Consider the following 24,990-nt stretch of genomic DNA (forward strand, 5'->3'; position numbering starts at 1 on the left):
TATTAATCTTTTTTTTGTAATCCTCGAGTGTGATGCCCAATCATTAAAACATTTCAACTCTCACTTTAAGGTCTCACTTCAGATCCTGTCATTAAAGAGACACCATAAAGAGTTAATGACGGACGTTTAATTCACCCTAAGAAGCTGCGCTCTGCTGAACCGATGAGGGTTTTATTCTCTGAATGTTTTAAAAACATTCATTTAAAAATGAAGCTTTTGATTGATTTTTTTTTTCTTACATGAATTCTGCTGCAGCATGTTTGGCTTCTTTTTAAAAAAATTTAAAAAAAACTGTAAAAATCTAATTTATCGTTCCTTTCTTAGGAGGAGAAAAAACATCAATCAGAAATCAAAACCAAGCGAAATGAAATTTTTAAGAAGAACAGCCCGGCCTGCCGACTACTGCTACAATATTAACAGACATATTACTATTCTATTACTCTGCAGAGCATTGTTAAGCATGTGTGATTGCAGAGTAGCATAGCTGTTCTCCCCCCCCCCCCCACTCCCCTCCTCACTCCCCCAGATGTTCACTCATTCTTCTCCACTTATTCAGTCACTTATTGCTTAAGTATGTTTCTAAAAAAAAAACATATTTCATTCGCCTTCTTCTTCTTTGATGCACCCAATTAATATTTGCTTCTGCTCGAGCGCACTTTCATTTAGCATGTGAGGCGAGTCTGCTAAAAGGATGCTCGAAGTAAAGCCAAGATATCAGAAGCCTCGTTAGGACCAGCGTTTCTGTTTATTATTAACTCCTCAAACACTAAAACATCAAAATAATAATAATGCCAATGGAGGCAGGAGAATTATTAATGTTTTTTCAAGGCAAAACAACAGGCAATGCATTTCTGAACAGCTTGCTCATGTGAAACTGCGTTCACCCCCGATGACCTCGGCGCTCTGGAACAAACACCTGACCCTCTAAACTACTTTCTAATCTTAGTTCTCAGACATTAAGTGTCTGCACGGCGGACACTGAGGCGGTTAAGTCTCACCATATACCATATAAGAGGCTTTTTTTTTTCTCTCTGGGAGAAAACTCCTGTGAACTGGTATAGGTCATGTGAGGACTTCTCCCCCCCTTCCAGTGGGAACCAGTGAGTGAGTGTGGAGACAGAGGAGCGCCCCCTGCTGGCCAGAGGCAGCGTTTGAACCCCCCCCCCCCCCCTTTCACACTCCACTGCTTCATTCCCTCTCTCGTCTTTATTCAGAGGTGACTTTATGGGGTCGTTTTGCCGCGATCGGTGCTATCATCGCCATTATATGATTATCTCCCACTAATCTCTCCCATGTAATACTCCTGCAGGACCAATTTCTGGAGCACGATTGTTTCTTATCTGCATTTTGAGGCAATCTGGGGCAGCCGGCGTCTCACTCCTCTCCAGAGACGGAGGCTTAAGATGATGGTCTTTCAGTAATGATTTCATCTCTGCCGTCAGTGAATCCCAGTGTGATCATCATGAGGGGGAATATTCAGCTTAGATCAACAGAAATTGGCAGCGTTTTAGATCCCTGTATGAATTTATTGTACTGTACTAAATATAACTCGCACTAAACACACATCAATCTTTAAGGGAGCGCCGGATCTCTCGTGCACATTTGTCGTCTTTTGAGTGAATATTTTCCAAAGTCATCCCTTTTCAAAGATGATTTTTTTGGGATGACTTTAATTCCCCTTGAGTGTCGTCTCTCTTTGTGAGAGCTGTGTTAGAAAACCACAGGTGGGCTCGCACAGGTGGTTGTTAACAGTCCTGGCAGTGAACGCGCTTGTTTTCTCTCTCTCTCTCTCTCTCTCTCTCCGTTTTCTGTCGCTCTGTCTGAGGAGGCTTTTTGAGCCTCGCTGAGTTTTTTCCTCGGCTTGCCTTTGATTCTCTCGTATAAAAAGTAGAAAAAACATGAAGCTCCTCGGCTGCGGGCTCACAGAGAGGGAGGACTGAGTGTACAAGCTGCCCGGTGATTCTGTGATCAGTGGAGGTACCTGCTGAGAAAAAAAGAGGGAGATAAAAGTCAAATCAAAGAAACAATTTAGATGAGAGGGGGAGATTTAGTTCCTCCCTTTTCTTTGTCACACAAATTACATTTAATGTTAAATCAGTGTGAGGAGAAGCCGTCATGTATATGTACACACAAAGATGTAATGTTACTATACAAAGTAGAGGGTGCTGCAGTATTTTCTTGCACTATTAAAGACGGTTGATCAGGGATGAATTGATGTTGCAGTGATGAAGGCATTTTATTTTGAAAGGCTTATATTTTTAACAAAAATTGTTATTGCACTATTTTTATGGTCCTGCCATGTAACTCAATAAAATACACTTTTTATAAAATGTTACCTTGAAAGAGGTCAATAAAGAGAGAGAGAGAGAGAGAGAGAGAGAGAGAGAGAGAGAGAGAGAGAGAGAGAGAGAGAGAGAGAGAGTGAGTGAGTGAGTGTACTGAGAGCGAGATGTGCCATTAAAGCGAAACAAATGTACAATAAATATATAAATCGAACACTTTTCAGCTTTTTCACAACTTTTGACAAAATATTTCTGAGACACAAATCTCAAATGATTCCTCTGTCTGCAGATTTATGCATCAAGCATCAAATCAAAGGCTGGACACATTTTTGTATTGATCTTGAAATTCAATATTTAACATGTGAGAATGAAATTTACAGACTGGATTGTTATGAGAGAACTCGCTGTGATTACTAACTAGCCTTTTATATCAAATACTTTGACTTGGTGTTTGAAGGTGGATATTTTAAAGATTCAACACATCGATTTAAAGATTTTATGCAATAATGGAGGAGCTGAGATTTTTTATTTATTATGGAAAATGTAGTGAGAAAACAATCTAGGATTACAAATGATGTCAGCATGAAACTGTCTGTTTCATACAATCTTTTAAATTCACTCCTCTGCTATATTAGACTTTTATTTTTGCAATACCAGGTCACAAAAATGAATACATCACACCTATCTTATCTTATAAAGTATAGGTGTAGCATATACTTAAATGATTCTGTGTTCCTCCTCCACCTACACTGCTCACTCCTGTCTCAGAGTTGATATTAAACATTTGCATGAATCTTTGAAGCCTAACCTCGACTCTGTCATCATTATTTATTCTCTGTTTCAATATTTAAATTCCATTTGTCCTGCTACTTGTTGCTGCAGCGAGCCGCCCCCCCCCCCCCTCCTTCTCCAGATTCATTAAAGTGTCATCCCATTTTCTCCTTTATTCCTGTACATCACAGCACGACATCCCACTACTGTATCAAGTACCACCAGAGGACTGAAATAAACGAAACAAGGCCAAGACTTCATCACAATTGTAATGGAGAGAAAGAGAGAAAAACCCAGTATGGCCCCCCCACCCCTCCCCTCAATCCCCCCAGCCTCCAAATCAATTTCCTTTAAATGGAATTAAGTGAGATTGAGGCACACCACTGTATTAGTTCTTCAAAAAACAACCCTCCAAGCCACACACACACACACACACACACACACACACACACACACACACACACACACACACCCCTCCTCCTCAGACTGCTGCCGTTTCTCCCTCGATGGAGTTTGATCGACACACAGCTGATCTATAAATAAAGCTTTTCTTCCAGCCCACAAAGTCACGTCGGCCGCTCGCAGTTTGGCTCCAAGGTCGCAGCTGCCTGAACTCGCCTTTATTGCATCCACTCACCACTTATTCGGGGAGACGGCCTGAAAAAAAAAAAAAAAAAAAGCTTTAAAAAGCACTCTGAGCAAATGTAAATCTGCAGTTTGCTGCAAATGGACGTGTAAACAGAGCAGGATGGAAGTGCTTACATTTGTAGACGTTGTCTCTCACAGGAGGCCCAACCTGAACGTCTTTTTAATATCACCGATTTAACTTTGTACACGTGCATGACAGAGATGTAATCCAGCAGATGTTTCACACATTGGAGGCCTTAAAAATGATGTGAGTCATTAGGTTTCCGTTTGGTTTCACACTTTTTTTTTTTTTTTTTAAAGCACTCTGTGGCGTCGTTTGTAATTAACTCTCATTCCAAACCTTTTCATGAAATCTGATTAAATGGAGTTGATCTTTTTGTTCTTTCTTTATTGGAATCACCCGCTGAGATTACAGAAGTGTTCACTTCTTTCTCTTTACTAAACTAAAAGATGAAACACTTTGATCATACACATTATTACTGCAGTCTGCTTTTATATAAAGATATCAGAGTACTGTATGTACGGGGAATTGTTGCTGCAGCTGACTTGATGCAGTGATGTGCACACAAAACAGTTTGATTCAGGTTGTAATTGTAATATTACAGTAGCAGCTGGTTGGCATGTCATTTCTAAAACTATTTAATACAATAAAAAATAAAGTAATAAAGTTATGAGACATCAAATGACGCTAAAAAATATATTTTTGGGGGTTTTCAGCAATGTCAGATTTCAGTCTGATTTAAAAAAATAAAATAAAATTTACCGAAAAGGATTTTTACAAATAAATGTTTCAAATTCACAATTTTTCATTCCAAAATATGATTTACTGGCTTTTTGTACACAAAGAAATCAGAAAGGAATCTCAATGTGAATTCCAATCATAAGCCTGGACTTCTTTTTAGTTTCATTTTGTTAGTTTTTTTTTTTAAAGGTGTTTTTGGCTGTTTTGTCTTTATTAGAGAGGACAGCTGAGGAGAGACGGGAAATGTTAGGAAGAGAGAGAGAGAGAGAGGGGATGACATGCAGCAAAGAGCCGAGGTCGGATTCAAACCCACGGCCGCTGCGATGATGACTACAGCCTTTGTACATTGGGCGCGCAACATAACCGCTAAGCTATACCGGCGCCCAGATAGATAGTTTTCTATCTCAACAAAATGTGCCATATTTACATTAAACTCAGATTTCTTTCATCAGAATTTAATAAAAATTCTCGGTTCTCTTTTGTACCTTCAGCACGATTTTTGGTTAAATAGTGAAATTTCTCAAGACGTGTTTTTACTTAAATTATGACAGGGGTATAAAATCTGACTGTTATAGACGTCCTTGAGCATCCTCACCTCCACCTCTCCGAGCTCCGCACACTGATGCTTATATTACTATTTTATTTACAGCTGCGTACCGCTTGCTAATTCATCTCCTGCTGTTTCCTCTCCTCACGACTCAAAGAGTACAATCCGAGTACAATCTGCTTCTTCGCTTTCTTTTGCCCTTGAATGGCAGCTGTGGTATTTGCAGCTTGTTGCTTACTTCCTACTAATTGTTTGGCTTGAAATTATTCCCAGATTTTTGTTTAGTGTCGAACGAAAGCTGAGGCTGAACTCAGGTGTCCGATGATTATAGTTCTTCTTTTTTTTCCTCTTGTATTGTTGTTTTTTCTTTCTCTTTTTTAACTCCTCGTGATGGGAATGAGCCTCGATTTCACACCCTCTTCTTTACCTGCTCTCCTGTGATTTCCTCCTGAGAGAGAAAAAGCCTCCTCGCTCGTCTGTTAAATGCAAACCTGTGCAACAATAGATGCTTGTAGTGCTCTGTGACTTCTCTCTCAGACCTCCACCCCTGTACTCATCCTCAGCCTCTCCCCACAAAAGCCCCACGTTAACTACATTAAGCCGACGGAGTAGCATGCCATCCCCATTGTACCTAATACCTTTATCATTCAGGAGCCGTTTGGCCATGCTTCTCTCCCAGCATTCACATATCATTTGCTTTACTCTTTAAAGTTACACAAAGCACATATATTTTTTTTCTTCCCCAAACCCCCTACACCCCTCATCCTTTCTGCTCTTTTTTTTTTTGCTCCCTCCCACCCCTCCCCTGCCTGCCCTGCTTCCCAGCCGTCTGAGAAAACAAAACAAACACCCTATCCTGTCTGTGTTAGAAGGGATGAAGGGTGCTGAGAGTGTTAGTGTGTGTGTGAGTGTGTGTGTGTGTGTGTGTGTGTGTGTGTGTGTGTGTGTGTGTGTGTGTGTGTGTGTGTGTGTGTGTGTGTGTGTGTGTGTGTGTGTGTGTGTGTGTGTGTGTGTGTGTGTGTGTGTGTGTGTGTGTGTGTGTGTGTGTGTGTGTGTGTGTGTGTGTGTGTGTGTGTGTGTGTGTGTGTGTGTGTGTGTGTGTGTGTGTGTGTGTGTGTGTGTAAGGGCCGAAGGACCTAAGAGCCTGTGACTAATGTGGGTTTGGTCCACCTCCTCCTCCAGCCCCCTTTTCCTTTTACATTGTGTGCCCCCACTGTCCAGATGGCCAGTAAGAGAATAAATCCTGGGAAGCCGCGGAGAGATTTGGGATTCCTTTGCAGGACAGAGGGTTGGGGTGAAGGTGGGGGGGGGGGGGGGGGTGACGAGAGGTGGACAGGGTTAGGGTGGAGTCCGGTGAGTCACTCCCAGTCCATGTGGCACAGAAACCTTGTTTATAATAACAAGAAAAGAAAGTGTTTGACTAAAGATAAATGGATCTTGAATTGAGATGGAGGTGTAGATTCACTAGAAACAGAAAGAACAAAAGAATCCAGGTAGTCTCAGAAAGCATGCCAGAGACTACACAACATGCACAAAGTGGAGGAGAAGGGCAGACAAGGGGAAATATCTTTAAAAAACTCTGGATGAAAAGGATATGAAAAATAGCAGACTGGGCTGGCACAAGCCTTCTCCGGGCCTGAAGCAGAATTTAATCTCCCACCTCACGGCACACTTTCCAGTTAAGGGAAATGTTTTCACTGGGCGAAACGTTTGCCAGTGTCGGATCGATCATTGTCTTTTTAATGTATATGAGTAATGTTTCCTGTATTCTGTTTGTTTTCATGGCTGCTCATTGTTTGTCAAACATTTTAACTGTCCTGTGTCTTAACCAGTCTTGACCAGTTGACCACATTTCCCTGGTTGAATGGAGGTTAATTATAAACTGATGTCAACATCATGTGAACATGCAAAACAAATATCTTCATCCTTAATCAGATCAGTCCAACAAAAAGTGTTGCTGGATGACAAAGTAAAGCAGACATTCATACAACCACATAGATCATCAGTGCAACATCTTAACTCAGTTTAAATAAGACATTTTGTTCAGAGTCCAGCAGCATCCTCAGCAGCTCAAATATTTGTTGGTAAATATATTAAGTTTCATGTTTGTGGATTTGGGGATGCACACAAAGTCTTTTGATAGATGTGAGGCAGGTTTGAAAAATAAGTGGGTCCTTTTTATTTTGTTAAGGACGGTTTTTAGGAAAGAGATGCAGGTGTCAAATCTGTTTTCTTATCAGCACATTAGAAACATGACAAGTTGACGTCTAGTGATGAACTTTGTAGATGTGGGGAAAAAAAACCAATTTGAGTTGAGATTTTGCTCTTTTTGAATCGGTCTGACTCTCTCCCTGTGTCGTCTGCCTCTTCCATGTCAAACAATCTTCAGGTCCCTTACTCAGGGTTGTTTTAAGTTGTCGTCTTCTGTCAGAGCTGAACTCCTGCTGTAAATGTACACAGTTTTGTGAAGCTCTCTGACGGTTACGCAGAGCCTTTATTGTTGTACATAGTGAATCAGGGTCTCAGAAAAAGATCTGAGGATTCTTTTTTTTTAACGTTTCAGATCATTAATCTTGGTGACAGGGATTTACATCAGCCGACAGATTCACTGAGATATTCAGAGTGAGGATGTCTCCCTTTCCTGTTAAAGAATACGACTGCACGCAAATGTGTGGTGCTTCATCTGTAAACACACAATCGAGCATTTTATGTGGAGAGAAAAACGGAGTGCACAAATGACCGAGCTGCGCGCATTTCTCCGTGGGATTCTCCAACCTCCCACCGAATGCTGTCATTTATTTTCATTGGTTTTCCCGCAGTAATGGACTCCGCTTGAACAGCATCTTTGTGTTTAACCTTGAGGAGGAAGCATATGTGCGTTTATGTAGCCGCGGACGCAGACAAACACTTTACTGTGATAATGATCATCTCACTTACTTTTTATTTCTCTCCCTCTAAAAGCACATTTTTGTTAAGCTTTTTGTCGTTTCAGAGAGGTCACAGTGAAAATGGAGCAAATGTTTTAATTTAGCGCTGAGGCAGTAATGCTCTATTAGCTCAGAGCTATTAAATATACAGGTGTTTATGTGGGTGACATTGGTGCTCATAGTACGCTGTGGAAGAAGAGAATACAATAGAAGTCACACACACACTGCTTCAATCTCAAATACTTGTATACAGTATAAAAATGTAATTCTACATAATGCAACAACAATGAAAACAGCATTGCAATGTGAAGTTTTGTGACAGAAGAAACCAAAACAGTGGTAAAAAAAACAAACGATAGGCCGATAACAAATGCCAAGTTATCTAGTAACTACCTACATTTCCCATCATGCAGCGCAACTTCATTTTTTCATCAGCCCTCCCTTTTGTGGCTAAACGCAATTGTCTTTCAAACTTCACACCCCCGTTTGTAACCGAGGCGATGGCAAATGTCCAGACCAGCACCAATCCAGAACTAATAATAATAATAATAATAATAATAATAATAATAATAATATTATATAGCGCTTTTCTGAAAACTCAAAGATGCTTTTACAAAAACATAAAACAATAAAACAAAACAAAAAAAGACGAGGACAGTACAATGAAGAAGTAATGTTGGGGGGGGGGGGGAGTTAGTGGTTGTAGGCAGTGATGAAGAGGTGAGTTTTGAGGGATTTCTTGAAGGAGGTGAGTGTGGGGGGAGTCTCTGAAGTTTTTTGGGAGAGAGTTCCAGAGGATGGGAGCAGCAATGGAGAAAGCCCTGTTAGATTCAGAATGTAACCGAACAACAGAAACTAGAAGAGGCTGCAACGTAGAGCTGATTTTCATTTTCTTCTGTTGAAGCAAATGGTCGATACGGGTCGTAACAAATTCAGTGACATGAAACATCGTGATTATAGAGATCCAGTCAGATTGGGCGGTTTGGATGCCTTCATCCTCAGTGTGCTAGTCCAACATTTTTTAAACTAAGAGGGGGTCAACAGCATGTCAAGTCTACATATTTCTGCCTGAAAACCATATTAAACATGATTCTGATTCGGACATCACAAAGGGGTGAATCGCTCAGATATTGCAAAGCTGAGGAGCCACAGAACACATAAATCAAATGTTCTCACCTGCTTAGATGACAAGTAAAAACATTTTGACACAATCTGCATCAGGATCAGTCAAGAGAATATCACACTTTAGGGAACTGATTGATCTTTTTGATTTTCAATATTTAGATATTTTGTTCAGGAGAAACATGTTCACTTTATTATAAGAGTCCATTTATTTTTGCTACCTTCAAATTTAGACTCAGAGCCCCCCCTTTACTGGCCCCTACTGGCCCTCTACCAGCCTTACACCCCAGCTCGGGGGCCCCCTCCTGTCAAACGTCGCCCCTCCCTGACGGGCAGAGGAAGAGCAAGCCAGTTGTCACGGCCAGGCTGGCTGAGAGTTAGGGAGGCCAGCTGTAGCACAGGAGCTGTTCCCTCTCATTTCCACTTCATTTATCTGCCCCCCTCTCCTCCCCCCCCCCCACCTCACTCCCTCCTTTCATCCATCCATCTATCCCCCTCTCTTCTTCCTCCCTCTGCCAGTGGACCAGCTCTCTCTCTCTCTCTCCACGCCGAGCTCCACTGTGCCCAGTCAGCTGTGGCAGAGCAAATGGCATCTCTTTGTTTCTTCACTCTCTTTCTCAGACACTCAGAGACTTAAAGTGCACTCATATGTTTGTTTTGATCTAATATATATATATATATATATATATATATATATATGTGTATACTCATTATGGCGTTAAAGCCCTCAGATGTTAAGGACACTTAAATGAATCCTGAAAAAGAACCACTTTCCTTTAACTTTGGTTAAGCATCCATTTTTTAAACGCACATGAATCAGTTTAATGCTTCACAAACAAGAGATTTATACGAGGCGTCTTGGCTGAGTGGAGAGTTTGGGGTATAAAATGATATCTGAAGTCATGCAGGAAATAAACAAAACTCAAAAGAGAGCAAATCACTTCCAGATTTTGACCCACTGTAGAGCCGAGCCAGGTCCAGACAGAGAGCGCTCTCTCTCTCTCTCTCTCTCTCTCTCTCTCTCTGTTTCCTTTCCTCCCTCCCTCCCTCCCTCCCCTCCTTGGTATGAATCTGCCGTATCTCATTCCCCAGCGCTAATTCCAATTTAATTGCCAGTAGCCCGAAGCCTCCTCAATAGGAGTAACAAATGGTTTGATTCTGTAGACTTCATCAGACTGCATTTTAAATGCGACACAGTAACCCGGTGCGAATGCCAATGAAGCCTGGCGAGTAGCTCCTCTGTTTACTAATTATCCTTTTTCTTACTCCGAGCCACACTGCACAAGTTGTCTGATTAAATCGGATTTGTGGGGATTGGAGGGTGGGGTAGGCGGGTGCTCCGGTGGTGGTGGTGGTGGTGGTGGGAGGGCAGGCGGATTGGATGGCCGAGCGAGGTCCGTCTTTGTAAATGATCCTCAAGTCCAACAACGAGAGAGGGGCCGGCGGTGCAAACTGTAAATCATGATCAAGGGCCTCGCCACTGTTACTCACGCTGACATTAATTCCCAGCGTGTGTCGTTTATGATCTTTACAGTCAGCATGGCGGTGAGGGGAAGAAACAAACACATGCTGCTGTATAAATTCCACTGACATTTCAGGATGTATATCCACTGCAGCCGTGCAAAGAAAGGCTTTGAGATTGGCTGGATGTGTATTTAAGACCTGAAAACCTCTCAGCAGCCATGTTGCGGGAATACGGATTTTCCTTTCCCTCTGTATAAATGTTGTGTATGCTTAACAGAAAGACATTATTACAGTGTTCGTAGTGCATTTAACAGGCATTATTCTATATTAGCATGTCAACAAACCCATTAAAAGACCAAAACTAACTAATCCTTTAATACTTTATGACCTCACTGTGCTGTCTGAGGCTGATTTGTTTGTACTGCAGATGTAATTCTTCCAGTAGCAGGTGGAAAAAAAAAATGTGCAGTGTCGTAAAAGCATCCTAGAAAAGATAGATCCTGTCGTTTTTTAGCACGAGGACTACATATGTGATGTTTTGCGCAACAGCAGGACGATCATCCTAGCAACTCATTTCCTTGTCAGTTAATCAGACATTTAAATTCAGACTAGCCGATACGTCTAAATAAACTGACAAAATGAAGCTAAATATAAGCAACTTGAGGGGAAGCATACCTTGTGTTGATATTGTCTGTGAGATGATCCAAGTGTCAGACCGAAACAATGTCCAATCTCTGCTAGCGTAAGCAGTGCTAGCAACATTAGCCTTCAGTGCTCCTTGCAGGTAAACGTCCAAATGAATGTGCTGAATGTGGTTACATGCTAATTAACCAGACAAACCTCACGTATGCAACTCAGCTCCATTTTCTAAACCACAAAAACAGAGCAGGAGCGACAAAGCTAAGCTACGGCTCCAGCCCCCTGGTGGCGGGTGGATGTAGCGGCAGCTTGAGCACAACATTTGACCGTCATTGAGGGCAAACATATAATATATTAATGATTCTGGTGCCGACTAGCGAGGAGGATGATGTTTAATCGTCCGGTCAGCTGGTGGACCACGTGCCTAGTTGTATGTAGGATTGGCTCAAAATATACTACCTTTCCGCCGTCATGGTAACGGAGGAACTTGTACCAGTGGAACAATGTGTTTTCTGATCGATAAAAACCATGCATTCGTGATTCTGAGTAGTTTAAATGCGGTAATGTTTAGCTGCGACACTTGACTGCCTCTTCTATCCTCTTTATCTCTTAGCTGATGAAAACCACCATATGGACATGTTTACAAGATCTGAGACATTTTGCATGGAGGCTTTAAAACGTAATTTTTCCATGATTACTGAAAAAACATCTGACCATCAAGTCCGCCTGTTTATGTGTTATTCATAACATTTTTAAAGATCACAAATGAGAACCATCAGTAATAATGTGCAGAGAGCAGTGAAGAGCTCCAGTTGCTACAGTACGCAGAGAATATGGCGCGTCTGCATGTGAGGAAATTTGCACTGCTATAAAGACCTCTCCCTGTCAACTAAATGGCCAGTTGAGCTGCCATATGGTTGTGCTGACATTATCTCTGGGTAATTAATATGGCATCTCGCCTGGCATCTGGTGGCATTAATCTAGCTGCGAGCAGTTCATCTTACAATGTCAGCGCTGCTGCGGGCCCGACGTGAATTATCACTGCCCGATGCAACCGGGAGGCAGAGACCAAACAAAACAACACACAGCGGGGCAGAGTGTGTCGTATCACTTTCTTATAACAGGCTCGTAGAAAAAAGGCATTTTCTCTGATTTCTTTGTTTTCTCCCCTGCATGATTAATGTCAGGTTGTTTCTTTGGCTTGATCCTCAGACGTTAAGGTTTAAAGTCATGATTAGATGGATCGTAATCAGTCGGCAGATGAGATTTTTGTTTAAAAGAAACCTCCTTAAAGACTTGTTTCATTGTGTTTTTAATTATTTTCACCTCCATATAAATGTTGCTGTTTGACCCAGTTCCATATTACTTACAAAAACTATAAATCCTCTCTGCATACTGAGTTTGTTTCTTGTTGTGTACATTTATACTGAATGAATAAAAGCACTTTCCTGTTAAATAAGAGGAAGAAGAGGACGGTGTGCGGCGGCAGTTGTACTGGTGTCACCCCCGGTTACAGTGTGTCTACAGGTTCTAACTTCCTTTCTGTACTTTCCACACAAACATACGTACACACTTGTGAGTGTGTGGTGGTCAGGTCTGGATCCTGTGTTTTTGTGTGTCTGTTTTTGAAAGCACACAAGAAGAAAAACAGGCTGAAAAAGTGAGCTCAGAAAAAAAAAAAAGGGATGTTAGTGAGAGCTGTGCACAGTTGGATAACAGGATACTGAAAAGCCTGTGCATTGTTAGCAGCTGCAGAAAAAAGGTGATGGATATGATTCTGAAACATTGTGTCCTTGCCTGTCAGGTCACGACTCCTCAAGTACTATTTACTGAAAAGTGAAGAAATGGTGCGGTGCTATGCAAAATACGTCAGACAGAAAGAGGGTAAACAAATAATATCATCAGTGGCAACAGACCAAACACTGAATCACTCAATTTGACAATTAATAGGCTTTGCTTTGGAAACGTTTGGACATTTATATTCCAGTGCCTGAGACATTTAGGAAATGAGTCCTTCACTTAATCCCTTACTTTTTGCACCGGGATTGTTTACTTGCCTAAATGCAACCATTAGCCACAGTTTGAACGTTACAAACAGGAGATGATTTGCCCAGGTCGCGTGGAGTGATGTAATTTGGATGCAATGTTAGTTATGTAAACCACTTTTAACAGCATGCTTATTTCCTCATTTCTCCGTCTCTGTTGTAAGTCCACATGCTTCTGTTTCGCACCACATGGAAGCCGCCCTGCACTCAGTGTAAATGTAAACGCTGTTCAGAAGTAAATAAAAGCTTTAACATGTCCACTATGATGTCCTGCACAGTTTGAAATCTACCTATTCTTTCCCCCACTGTTAGACACAAATGAGTCGGGAAATTGTATTTTGTTTTGTTGAGAAGGTTATGAGGAAATCACAGATGCTCTGGAAAGCTGGAGATTAGCAGACATTAGTCTTAAAACAATTGGAAACTTTCACTTTTTAGCCCTCAATTAGAAAAAGTAGCTCCAGTTACCGCGCAGGGTATTTTCAGTGTGTTATCCTGTGTATTAAAAATCAGATCCCTTAGTTCTGTCTGAAATCTTGTTGCATTAAGAACAAAGTTTCAGTGTTGCACATGACAATGTATTCATTCTTGTGTATTTGGCAATCGATTCTACTCCTCAGACACCTCATAGTGCCAAATAGAAATATACTACCGGCCTTCTTTTGTGTTTATCTTTGGCTATGTTGTGCTCTGTGATTTCATGGTTTTAAAAATCCTGATCGTTGCAGTCTTTCCCTGTCTGATTACCTTTGAGTATCAGATACCTTTAGAGAAACACATTCCCAATGACGCGTCTAATCAAGTCAATGTGGTTTATACATGTCGATATGAATCATCGATTTAGAAGTTTTCCGATGACACTTTACAGGAAGAGCAGGTCTAAGCTGTACCCTAAGGTTGTTAAAATGTTTGATACTTTAATACTTTGATCAAAAATATCCAGAAATACCAAAGTGTAAGATCTTGACTTATATTTTAAACTGAAAGCTGGTGCAAAAGAGAGTTAGAGCCTTGTCGAAACGTTTCAGTACCGAAAAATTGCCAAGGTATTTTGTTACAATTTGGACAGTTTGCTTCCATTTTTCCAAAAGTAAAACCAAGAATTAACCCAATATTTAGTGTGATGCATTACGATACACTTTATTGTCCCTTTGTGGAAGTTTATCTTGGACTCAGAGTGCTGCCAAACATTCAGCTGCTTCCACTAGAACCAATAAATAAAAACCATAAAAATGTACACCCACATGTATAACGGAAAGGTTCATACCAATGAAAAACAACACAACATATATTGCACATTACCCATATTGCAAAAGATCTGCATAGAACTTCAAGTCTTATTTGTTTATTTCCATTGGATCCTCATTAGTTGTTACTTCAGTAATAACTATTCTTCCTGGAGTCCATAGAAACAGGCAGAAACCTCAAGTAGAACCAGACTGATTGGTTGGTCAAGAAAGTGAAACAGGGAGCAAAAGAAGGGGTTTTTGTATCATAATCAGTGCATCTGATCATTGGTAAATATATAATGTTGTCTTATCCAACCTTTAAACACTCATGAAGGATCAGTTTGTAAGATTTACTAGCAGCTGGTGCTGACAAATGTTCCCCTCGACCTCCCCTTCCAGCCTCACAGAATCTGCTTAAAAAAATGCTAATCTGTAGGCAACACACAGAAAATGAAGTCGTGGTTAGAAGTCATTTATTCTTAACTGCTGGCTGCACCGCAAGCCCTCAAAAGTTAACTGTTGCCAAAGAGGCAATATCGTCATTGGATGATAACCATTGGGGTTCAGAGATTGCTTTCAAGTCCAGCTCCATTGCAATTGTTATGTTTGTGTTCCTTGGTCATAAAGATGGCACTGCAACATAAATGACTGAGTCATCAGCGTAGGAGATCATCTTTATTAGCTTAATTTGAAGTTGAAAAAACAGTGTCAGAGACAATGTTTCTTTATGCAGTTGTCCCATGATTTGTGGGAGCAGTTTTTTGTAGGTAAGTTTACTTTTTTTTTTGGTTGTTGTGGGGGGTTTGAGGGGCAGCTTAGGGTACAAAGTATGTGGTTCCTGTGATGTTACCTTCCATGCAGACACCAACAGTTGCCCACAGGGGGTCCTCTTAGCGAGCCAAATGCCAGACATGATGACTTCAGTGTGTACTGAGTTTCAGAGACGTACCCTTACATTAAATTGGGAACCTTTTCAATCCATACATGAGTAAATCACAGGAGGCAGTTATTTATTTGTTGATGACAGGATAGATTTTGTTTTCCAATGACGCCCCGCGGAGTCGGGGGTATAAAAAAGGTGCTCGGCGACCTTTTCAGAGCTGCTTTTAAAATGATGTGTGATGAACCTGATTGCAGATGAGAGCAACAACAAACACTTCTTTAGTCTAGACGAAATCTACAGAGCAGCAGGAACGTCACCTCTCACACCTCTCTGTGCAGACACAGGGAGGCTCTGTTGTGACTGCTGTGTTTGTGGTGACTGGCAGTTAGCAGAGCTGAGGACTCAGCGGAGCACCTGGGATGGACGGCTGTTGTTGTGACTGGTAGTTGAAGTCTGTTTGTTGGGGAGAGAGCAAGGAAGGGACAACTGGGTCTTTAAAAAAGAACTGCCTACGTCTGTGCACATTTAAAGATGAAGCATCTAAACATCTACAGATGGGGTCCATTCATCTTCTTTGCAGCTTTATGATCTCTACCTCGATCTCTGTTAAAAGGGCTTTATTAATAAAACAGATCAAGTTTAAGATATTTGAGTTGAACTAAGTGGTTTTAAAAAAAAAAAGTATTGTAAAAAGTCAAATTTTCTACTAGACAGGCAACCCTAAATGGAAAATAAATCACATCTTTTGAAAATTAGATTATCCTAAAGAGCTCTCTATCCAACCTTGAAAGCTTCTGAGCTACAAACTTTTTTTTATGCGAGTGATGCCTCTAAAGTCAGAGTTTTTGAGCTGTACTTGAAGGCAGCATTATAAGAGCCATCATAAATAACGGTGTGTTGACTCTCGGGTCATGTTTGAGTCATTATCCTCAGAGTCAGACACCTTGAAGTCGTACAGGTGCTATAGGAAGCAAGAGCCGACATTTACTCACCATCCAGCCCATTCTATAGACAAACTATAGCTTATTATGGATCTCTATTGACAAGAGCAAGCAGTAACAGAGGTTGAGGGCTGTGGTAATGGCCTGTGATTGAACACCTTGTGCTGAGGTCCCGCTGCTCTCTGCCTCATTAACTCTGGCAGGTCCTCTGTTCAGCACGCTGCATTGCAGGCCACAGCCGGGACGCATTTAACTGTCTCGTCTACGGGCCAAGAAACACAAGCTTTCAGGGTGCATTTGGAGCAGGATCCTAAGGACTGGGAGGCTCATGCTGAAAAGTTTCTTTCAACTCAAACCGTGCCTGTTAAGCTTCGAAGATGAGACTTGAAGAAAATGATCATATGTAAATTCTGTGCGATTGTCCTCAGATATTTGGAGTGGTAACGTATGATGATGAGCTTGTCTTAGGTTTAAATAAAGTTTTAGGAGCTTCAAAATCAGCCTGTTGGTCATTTCCATCTTGGTCTTCTGTAGCCAGAAGTGACAACATATGGAGGTTGTAAACATGTGAAGTCTCTTTCATGGTTCATAGGTCGGCGTGGTAGCGAATTGTGAGAAAGACGTACTGTATGTGCACCCTTTATTGTCAATTTACCACTAAATGGCACCATGGTTTATAAAAAAAAAAAAGTTAAATGCGAGACCAAAAAGTTATTAAAACTAACAATAAATTCATTGGGAAAATGTTGACTGAGGTCATAAATTAAGTAATAAGTAGAGTCATTTTCTGTGTGTATCTGTCTCCATCCATTTTTTGCACCTAGTGGAGTCGCCCCCTGCTGGCCTTTAAGGAGAATGCAGGTTAAAAACACTTCTACATTGGCTTTACTTTTAAAACCAGTTGAATACGTCCATTTCTTATATACAGCCTATGATTAAAAACTGGCTTTTAGAGCCCAGGAGTGGCATCATCTGTAGATTTTGAAACCTGTAGTTGGATTTTTGAGCTCATCTTTTTGGAGATAAATGATTGAATCAATCAATCCATTTTTGTTTACATAGTACCACCTCACAGTTACAGTTCTCTTGGGACACTTGAAAGCAGGTCTGTACTCTTTGTAATATTACCCCAAATTAATCCACCAATTAAAAATCACTTGGCTAAGACAACTTCCTTTTACAGGCGGAAACCTTTGGAGGAAGTAGACTCTCTGGTAGACAGCCATCTGCCACGACTGGTGGGACCAAATCTAGATTTAGTCCACTTCTTTTTTAGACCATGGTATCATTGTAACGATGAGCCATGGAGCAGGTGCACAGAGTACTATAACATATTAAAAAAAATAATGCTTTAGGTTAATAACTGATATCTTTTGAGACTTTTTCCAGAGCTGGTCGGTGGATGCTTGGTTTCCCTGCCTCTGCATCAGATTCAGTAAAAGTATCCAGCCTCTGCCTCTGGACCATTTCTTTGCTCTGTGCCCATCCGGCCTCTGTCACCTCCCATCGGGCAGTATTCCTCTCCATTACCGGCCTCCGTCCGTCCCCCACTTAAATAAAAGCAGCCCTGCCACTCCAGGCCCATTAAGATACTACCGGCGCTGCTGCGGGCGCACACACAGACAGCCACAAACTGCCCGAGCCTTTATAAATAGATGGCAGGAGAAGGAGAGAGAGGCTGGTTAGAGGAGGTAAATTATTCCCAAACAGCCGAACAGGACTGAGGCTAAGAACCCCACCACCACCACCTCCTCCTCCTCCTCTTCCTCCAGCTCCTCCAGCTCCTTCGTTCAGGTGTCACTTTGGGCTGACTCAATTTTACACTGTAATGGACCTCCTGGGTCAACTACTTTTCTCCGGCCTTTCTTTCCCTTTTTATCTCTCCGCTGCTCTCTTCATCTATCAGCGTCCGACTACACCTTTTACTCACTTTACACACACATTATCCACTGCACTCACTGTACAGTTTGGACCACTTAATTTTGTCTCACTCTAATTAGGGTCCACTCTTTACTTTACTACAAACTGCTGTTTGCAGACATGAAGAGATGGTAGTGAGTTGAAGAGCGGTTTAAAATACAGAGTTCTGTGAAAGGAAATTCCTAGAGACTACATTTGCCATTTACCTGAAGCCACCATCTTTGGCTGTCACATGTAAAATCCTTGTTTGCAATGTGTCTAATATACATCAGAATCAGAATCATCATGGATGCCAGATAGACTAGAGGTTATATCACACGCCCAGCGTATAAAGGCTACAGTCCTTGAAGCACCATCAGCACTTTGAAACATGTCATTTCCTTCTCTATCACCCCAGTTTCTGTCTCTATCCACTTTCCTCCACAATAAAGGCATAAAAAAAATAATAATAATCTAGTAATGCATATATATTAATTTAGAAATAGAGAAACATATCAAATAGAAATATAATATTAGAGGGCCCAGGATGATACAAACTGCCTTACACAAGTGTGCAGAGTTTGTAGATGTGATTAGGATATGCACATTAGTGTCGTCAGTAACTTTTGTGTGTTTCTACTTTATGAATGGGCCTGTTTTAACTAGAAGCCCATCAGGCATCACTATCTATTAATTGACAAAGCCATTCAATGTATCATCATGTGTCCATATATCATCATACATCAAAACTATTTTGGTATATTTTGATTCCAGGCTGTCTCTCTGTAAACTCTTTGTCTGTGTGTTTTAATGGTAGTTTCACCTACTATATGTGTTTCCTGACAAACGTGGTTTAATAACCGTTAAATAGAAATACAAACGTAGTTAAACAACATAGCACAGCAGAGGTTTCCATGCACCATTTTCTTTTCTTTTTTTTTTTACTAAATTCTATATTTTGCTCAAAAGTTTGGAAGAGAGAGTTGAACATAGTGAGTCAGTTTTTAAAAATGCAACAGGTTTGTTGTTTTGAGTGATTCACTGAGATGGAAAAGTGTGTCATCACATATTTCCGTGTATTTATCTGCTGAATGGACATTGATACAGGCGCTTCTTAAAGCCTAACTAATGGAGTATAGGATGTCCTCATGTTTCTCATCACCTTTATTTTTCACCTGTACAGTTTGACTTTTGCGCCACACAAACATTTGCCCTCTCTGTTACTCTCTTTGCTGTTTCATGTTACTTTGTAAACACGCCTCTGAAAGCGTTAACGTACTTGCGGACAGATACATCACTTTAATGTGACTCTCCACTGTAACCACCCTGACTTCAAAGTAGAAGTCTTTTTCTTGTGGTGCTTCTCTTTCTTGTACACCAGCTTTGTCTTCCCAGCTCTCTTTTCAAAGAGTGTGTCAGTATCTGGGGTTCATATTTCCACCTTGTCCACGCCTCAGCTTCGACCTCAGGTCAGAGGTCTGATAACCTTTTACATTCCAACGGGTTTTTGTCCTCTAATTCTTCCTATTTACTCAAAGCCTCTCTGAATCCTATCTCCACTCTTCTCCCACTTTACCTTTGTCTCTTTTTCTGCCTCTGTAGCAGCGCAGCCATTCTCATCTTCTCCCTCTCCAAACAACAGCCATTAAGGCGTGTAGCTTTAAGACTTTAATGTGACCATGAAGTATCTGGTCTTAAGTTGGACTGCAGGAAGAAATCCTCTGCATTTGCTAGTCTACTGACAGAGCCTAAAGATACTCCTTAGATAAACTAGGTAGAGAGAGAGAGAGAGAGAGAGGCACACCTGTCAATCAAAGCCACTTAAGTACCTGGAGTCCTAGAGGGATTCCAGGAGCGATCGACCCCAGTCAATAGCCCTCTTCATTGATAAAAGCAGAGAGCAGAAGAAGGGACAGGCAAGTGAATTCAACACAGGAGAAAACTAGCTTAGCATTAGTTACATATAGGTAGACTACCATATTACATTCTCTAAAACTGGTACAATCTGACTTTCTTTCCTGCTGTACATTTTAAATGTAGAACTGAGGGAATCAACACTTTCACGTGTGGCTGTCTCTTTTTTTTTTCGTCTGCCATTCCAATTACAATAACAAGACATCCAGTCAATAAAGGGTTTTACATTCACTGTTATAGACACAGTGGGCCCGCAGCTGTTTGGCAAAAGTCCAGCTCTACAGAAGAAGCGATGCAGTGTATATATAGGCTACTCATTGTATGTGGAAAACACGCAGGAGGAATCTGCTTGTGAGCACGGGGAATTGCATTTGTCAAAACTTAATTTTTAAATATCTCTTACTGACACTAAAGCTCTTTGGTTTGTTCAAATAAGTGAGTTCAGGTTTTCAACTAGAGATAAAATCAGTCTAACATTTCTCCTCTTCTTGCTTTTCTTCTTGTTTCTTCTTGTAAAATTCGACTATACAAAAAGATCTTGTCGGTCCTGGACTTCCAGCAGTTACATTTCAGATCTTTTTCTTACTTGTTCCACCTCTGAGTCACTCTCAGTAGTTCTCAACCTTTTTCCCTTTGAGCTTCTCGTATCCATGAAAAACGGAGTCCCCCCATCGGAAATCATTTTTATTGATTTTATTGATAAGATCCCAACAGAATAGACCTACAGACAATTGTTCTCACCAAAAGGGAGCTGATAGCCTAGCGGTTATGTTGTGCGCCCCATGTACAGTGACAGTACAAGTCCTCAACGCAGCGGCTGTGGGTTTGAATCCGACCTCGGCTCTTTGCTGCATGTCATCCCCCACTCTCTCCTCACTACATATCCTGTCTCTGTTCAGCAGTCCAATATTAAAAAAAAACTCAAACTCAACTCATTACGGCCGAGCAAATCACTATCAGATTAAATACATCTGCATAGACCGGTCAATTACAGTATAGCAGGCCTTCTAAACCGAAATCTGCAGATAATAATTTCTTGTGTAAAACCGTCAAATCTGCCCTGATGTGGAGTCTCGAGAAAAGGTTGATAGGACAACAACAGATTAGGCAGTATACTCACCTGTACAGTGACAGATTAGTATCTCAGGTTTTCAGCCATGAGTGTTCAACAAGTATCTGATGAAACTCTTCACTCACACTCACCTGCTTTCTCTCCTGTACAACAACAAAAAAAAAACAACCACACAGAGATGGAGCTAAAGTCAGATAGTGAAGGTTTGTCGATATTTATGTCTCTTCTCCAAATTGCATCAAAATGAGATTTTTATTCCCCTCCCTCTGTTTGTGCACCGCGTTCCTCTACTCCAAACTGGATCTGCTATCTCTACCTGCTGCTCCTCTACCTCCCTCTCCTCCTATCATCATCCTCCAGCGCTGCGTCCTCCCTCCATCCCTCGTCTTCGGCAGCGCAGAGCAGCCGAGAGACAGTGATTGATCTGGCGCGGAGGCTGTCGTGGGCCCTCCTCCTCCTTCAGTGGTTATGAACATGAGGCGGGCTGCTCTTCATAGATTTTTAAATTAGTGTCAGCTTTGCCCCAAAGATGTGTTATTGACTGATGAAATAGAAACTGAGCTCCAAACACTCAGTCCTTCCCCAGAGTTTTCCCCCAGCCTGGTAATTGAAAAAGTGTGAAGGGAGTGTGTTCAAGGGAGCGTGCAAACAGAGTGTGTGTCTGTGTGTGTGTGTCTCTTCTGTTTGTGATTTTTTTTAATGTTTGTGTGCTCGCAACTGTGCGCTCTTTATCTCTGCTGGAGAAGAAAAAAATGCACAGTGCTCGCTGGAGTCAAGATTCGATTGAAGTATTGCATAGGAGATCTTTATCGCTCTACACACCCGCTCTGAAACACGAGTATTTTGTGCACCTTTAATCCTATAAATACAGCATGTAAGCCCCTGCAGGAACAGTTAGTAAATTGTTATATATCTGAGCCTGTGATACAACACCTGTTGCATATACAGGAGTATAACTATTGCATGCATGCAGAAACTGTAGTTAAGTTGATTAATTCCTCATATTTGAACACATTGTAACAACTTTAAAAACACAATTGACATGAGCTTCCATCAACTCTAATGCTTGTATCTTTTTTTTTTTTTTGTCTCTGCAGGCTCAGACATGGCCATCTTCTGCCTGCTCTGCGGGAAGCGTTTCCAGACCCAGACGGCTCTGCAGCAGCACATGGAGGTCCACGCTGGGGTTCGCAGCTACATTTGTAGCGAATGCAACCGGACCTTCCCCAGCCATACTGCACTCAAACGTCACCTACGCTCTCACACAGGTCAGTGGTCGCACTCCAGTCTGTAATGTGTAAGGTAAAACCTGAAGTTTATCCATCAATGAAGCGCCTATAGGGATGTCACTGTGAGGACCATTTCAAGGGTTGTACAGATTAAACAGGACGTTCAGTAAGAGCAGGGAGGATGCTCTAGGTCTGTATGCTGCATTTGCATGGATTTATGCACACAGTTGACAGTAAACCTCATTTCAGAGAACAAGAGCAGGATGGTTAAGTAAGGTTAGGTCAGTGGAGAATACAACAGCGATAGACAGCCATGCTGTCTGTAGTAAAAACAACTCACTCTGTCTGTGTAGCACCATAACAAGGAGAAAACAGATTTTACAGCCGAAGAGAACCTTGTAATTTTGCTGTCTTCCCTTTATGTTGCAGCTTTGTTTTTTTCTTCCTATGCTGTCAAAACGTATCGCCTGTTTGACTTCATGAGAAAGCAACGAGATCTTTAGCTTTAGATCCTTTGCCAATCGTTTTGTCGGTCACCTATTCTCCTTTCTCCAGGTTAATTCTCCAAGATGTCCTCTCTTTATACTCTGTGATGCTACTTTGCTGTTGCTGCAGAAAGCACACACTATAAGGTTATATGTATAGTCTCTGATATAACTTTATGTATTGATAATATGCTTTAAAACAGCGCATTGATGATGGGTATGGTTGGCAGGTTTAGAATAGCATTATGCCTGAACACCTTGTAAAGCTTTTACCATTGGCTTCAGCTGCAAACCTTTCATTTCTAGCACCTACTCAAGGTTCTGGTTATGGCTGCAAACTTGAGTAGCATTGCAGATTAGATGGTCATCGTAACCCGTAATCGTAATTAAATGTCATAATGAGATGTCCAAACCATGTCATGAGGCTTTGTTTTACACGTGAGGGCAGTAGTTCTTATGCCAGCCACTCACGGCCTCAATAGAGTGGAAGTCACTATCCAGTCTATAGACCAGGTGAGGGTTAGAAAAACCAGATATCCTCACATCATGAGCCCTCTAGATCAGCCACCTTCAACGGTGATTATCATTACCAAAACCGTCCACAATGAATGATAAACAGTGTAACGATCCGACAGTACCATAAAAATAAAGTTCTAAAGTTTTAAGCCTGAAACATTACAATGAGTTCCCCTCTTCCAATAATTCATGTCCCCTGGTCCAAGCCATTTTTGCATCAGAGCCTCAGGTGCACCAAGTGCTGCAGCTGCATCTCTGGCCAGGAAATTACTCAACTCGTGTTGCTCTCGCTTTAAAAAAAGAGTTTGCAGAGAACTTGCATCACCATATGTGTCCCTTTTAATTCAGAAAATATATCGCACTTGAATGTCCTTCTCCTGCTAACAGAGCATGGCAGACGGTGCAGAAAGGATCCGTACTGACATTGAGGGTTGGTCACCAAATAAAAAGAAACTTTAGAGTGTCGGGTCACGGGGATCAGTGTCATTTGGAAAAAATATGTTTCAGACATTTTTAATCACTCAAATCATTTTTAAAACAGTTAGAGAATAAATGTCTGGATCATGAATGCTGCGTGATGCCACAGACTGGGTTTGTGCTAACAAAACAGAAGAACAAAAAGCATTAATACATGCTGTTTGAGCTCTGCATATGACCTCTGACCTGTGCTTGAAAACAGTCTCAATAATATGACTGTCAGTGTATTATTAGTATATTCCATAATAGCCAGGCGAGTTACAATCTGCCTGGGGTCCAAAAATCTCAGCTCCGATTCACTTTGTTGTAGTTAAATTGTAGCATTACAATAAATGTCATCTTTTTTTTGTGTATTTAGGAACATTAACGGTGACGTGATAAAAGCCTTAAGGTGTAGCCGTCCTAGTTTTCGCCTTGATAATGAGGCCCTGTGCTGAAGCATGTTAACTTTTTGTTTTCCATGATGCCTTCATTGTGTGTTTTTTGGAGGCCTAAAGGCTCGCGTTAATTGTGCATCAGTATATTTGCACCAGTAAGTTGAACTTAATTTAATAGAACAGCTTAAGTTCATGTGTTTTCAACATAACATGTAAGTCAGGCGTAGCACTGGTTCTCACTTGAGGGGGGAAAAGGTTCATTTTACCTGAGAGAGGTGGATTCAAATGATGAGGGGACTTTGGATTCTCATATTATTAGACATATATTTGAAACCTAAATTACATGTCCTCATGAAAATATCCAAGTTTTCACTCTCTTCTTGCACAGAAAGTCTAAATTTGTACTCAAATGTTGAGCCCAAATTGTCATTGACTATTTTCCTCCTCACAAATCTGCATCCAGAATCTCAACAGGATAAAAAAAATGTTGTTTTGTAAAATTTTGGCATAAAAAAAAAACATCAGTCTCTGACTCACAACAAGGAGCGTCTTGGGTAAATATAGCTTACAGTAAAGTACAAAGTCTAAAGCCGTGTTTTATTTTGAGGAAATGGGAGTGAATTTATGTTATGCCAACCCAGTTACATTGCTGCTCAAGCTCAGCTGAATAAACAGCATTAATCCAGGTCAGCGCAGAATGAATTCTGCAGCAGTCAGACCGAGCTTATTTACAGTGCTGGATGTTTTTTTTTTTTCCAGTTGTTTTTTCCTTCAGTCCACT

General features: G+C 41.2%; 1 protein-coding gene across 1 annotated transcript in view; it reads left to right on the forward strand.

Annotated features, from left to right (window-relative positions):
* Nucleotides 1–24,990, forward strand: part of zbtb16a (zinc finger and BTB domain containing 16a) — a 166,017-nt gene that overhangs the window by 120,604 nt on the left and 20,423 nt on the right. The window contains exon 5 of the mRNA XM_065962935.1: nt 22,223–22,393. Coding sequence (XP_065819007.1) covers nt 22,223–22,393 — 171 coding nt within the window. The remainder of the gene's footprint in view (nt 1–22,222; nt 22,394–24,990) is intronic.

Source organism: Labrus bergylta, chromosome 14 (assembly GCF_963930695.1).
Source record: "Labrus bergylta chromosome 14, fLabBer1.1, whole genome shotgun sequence".
Lineage (NCBI taxonomy): Eukaryota > Metazoa > Chordata > Actinopteri > Labriformes > Labridae > Labrus > Labrus bergylta.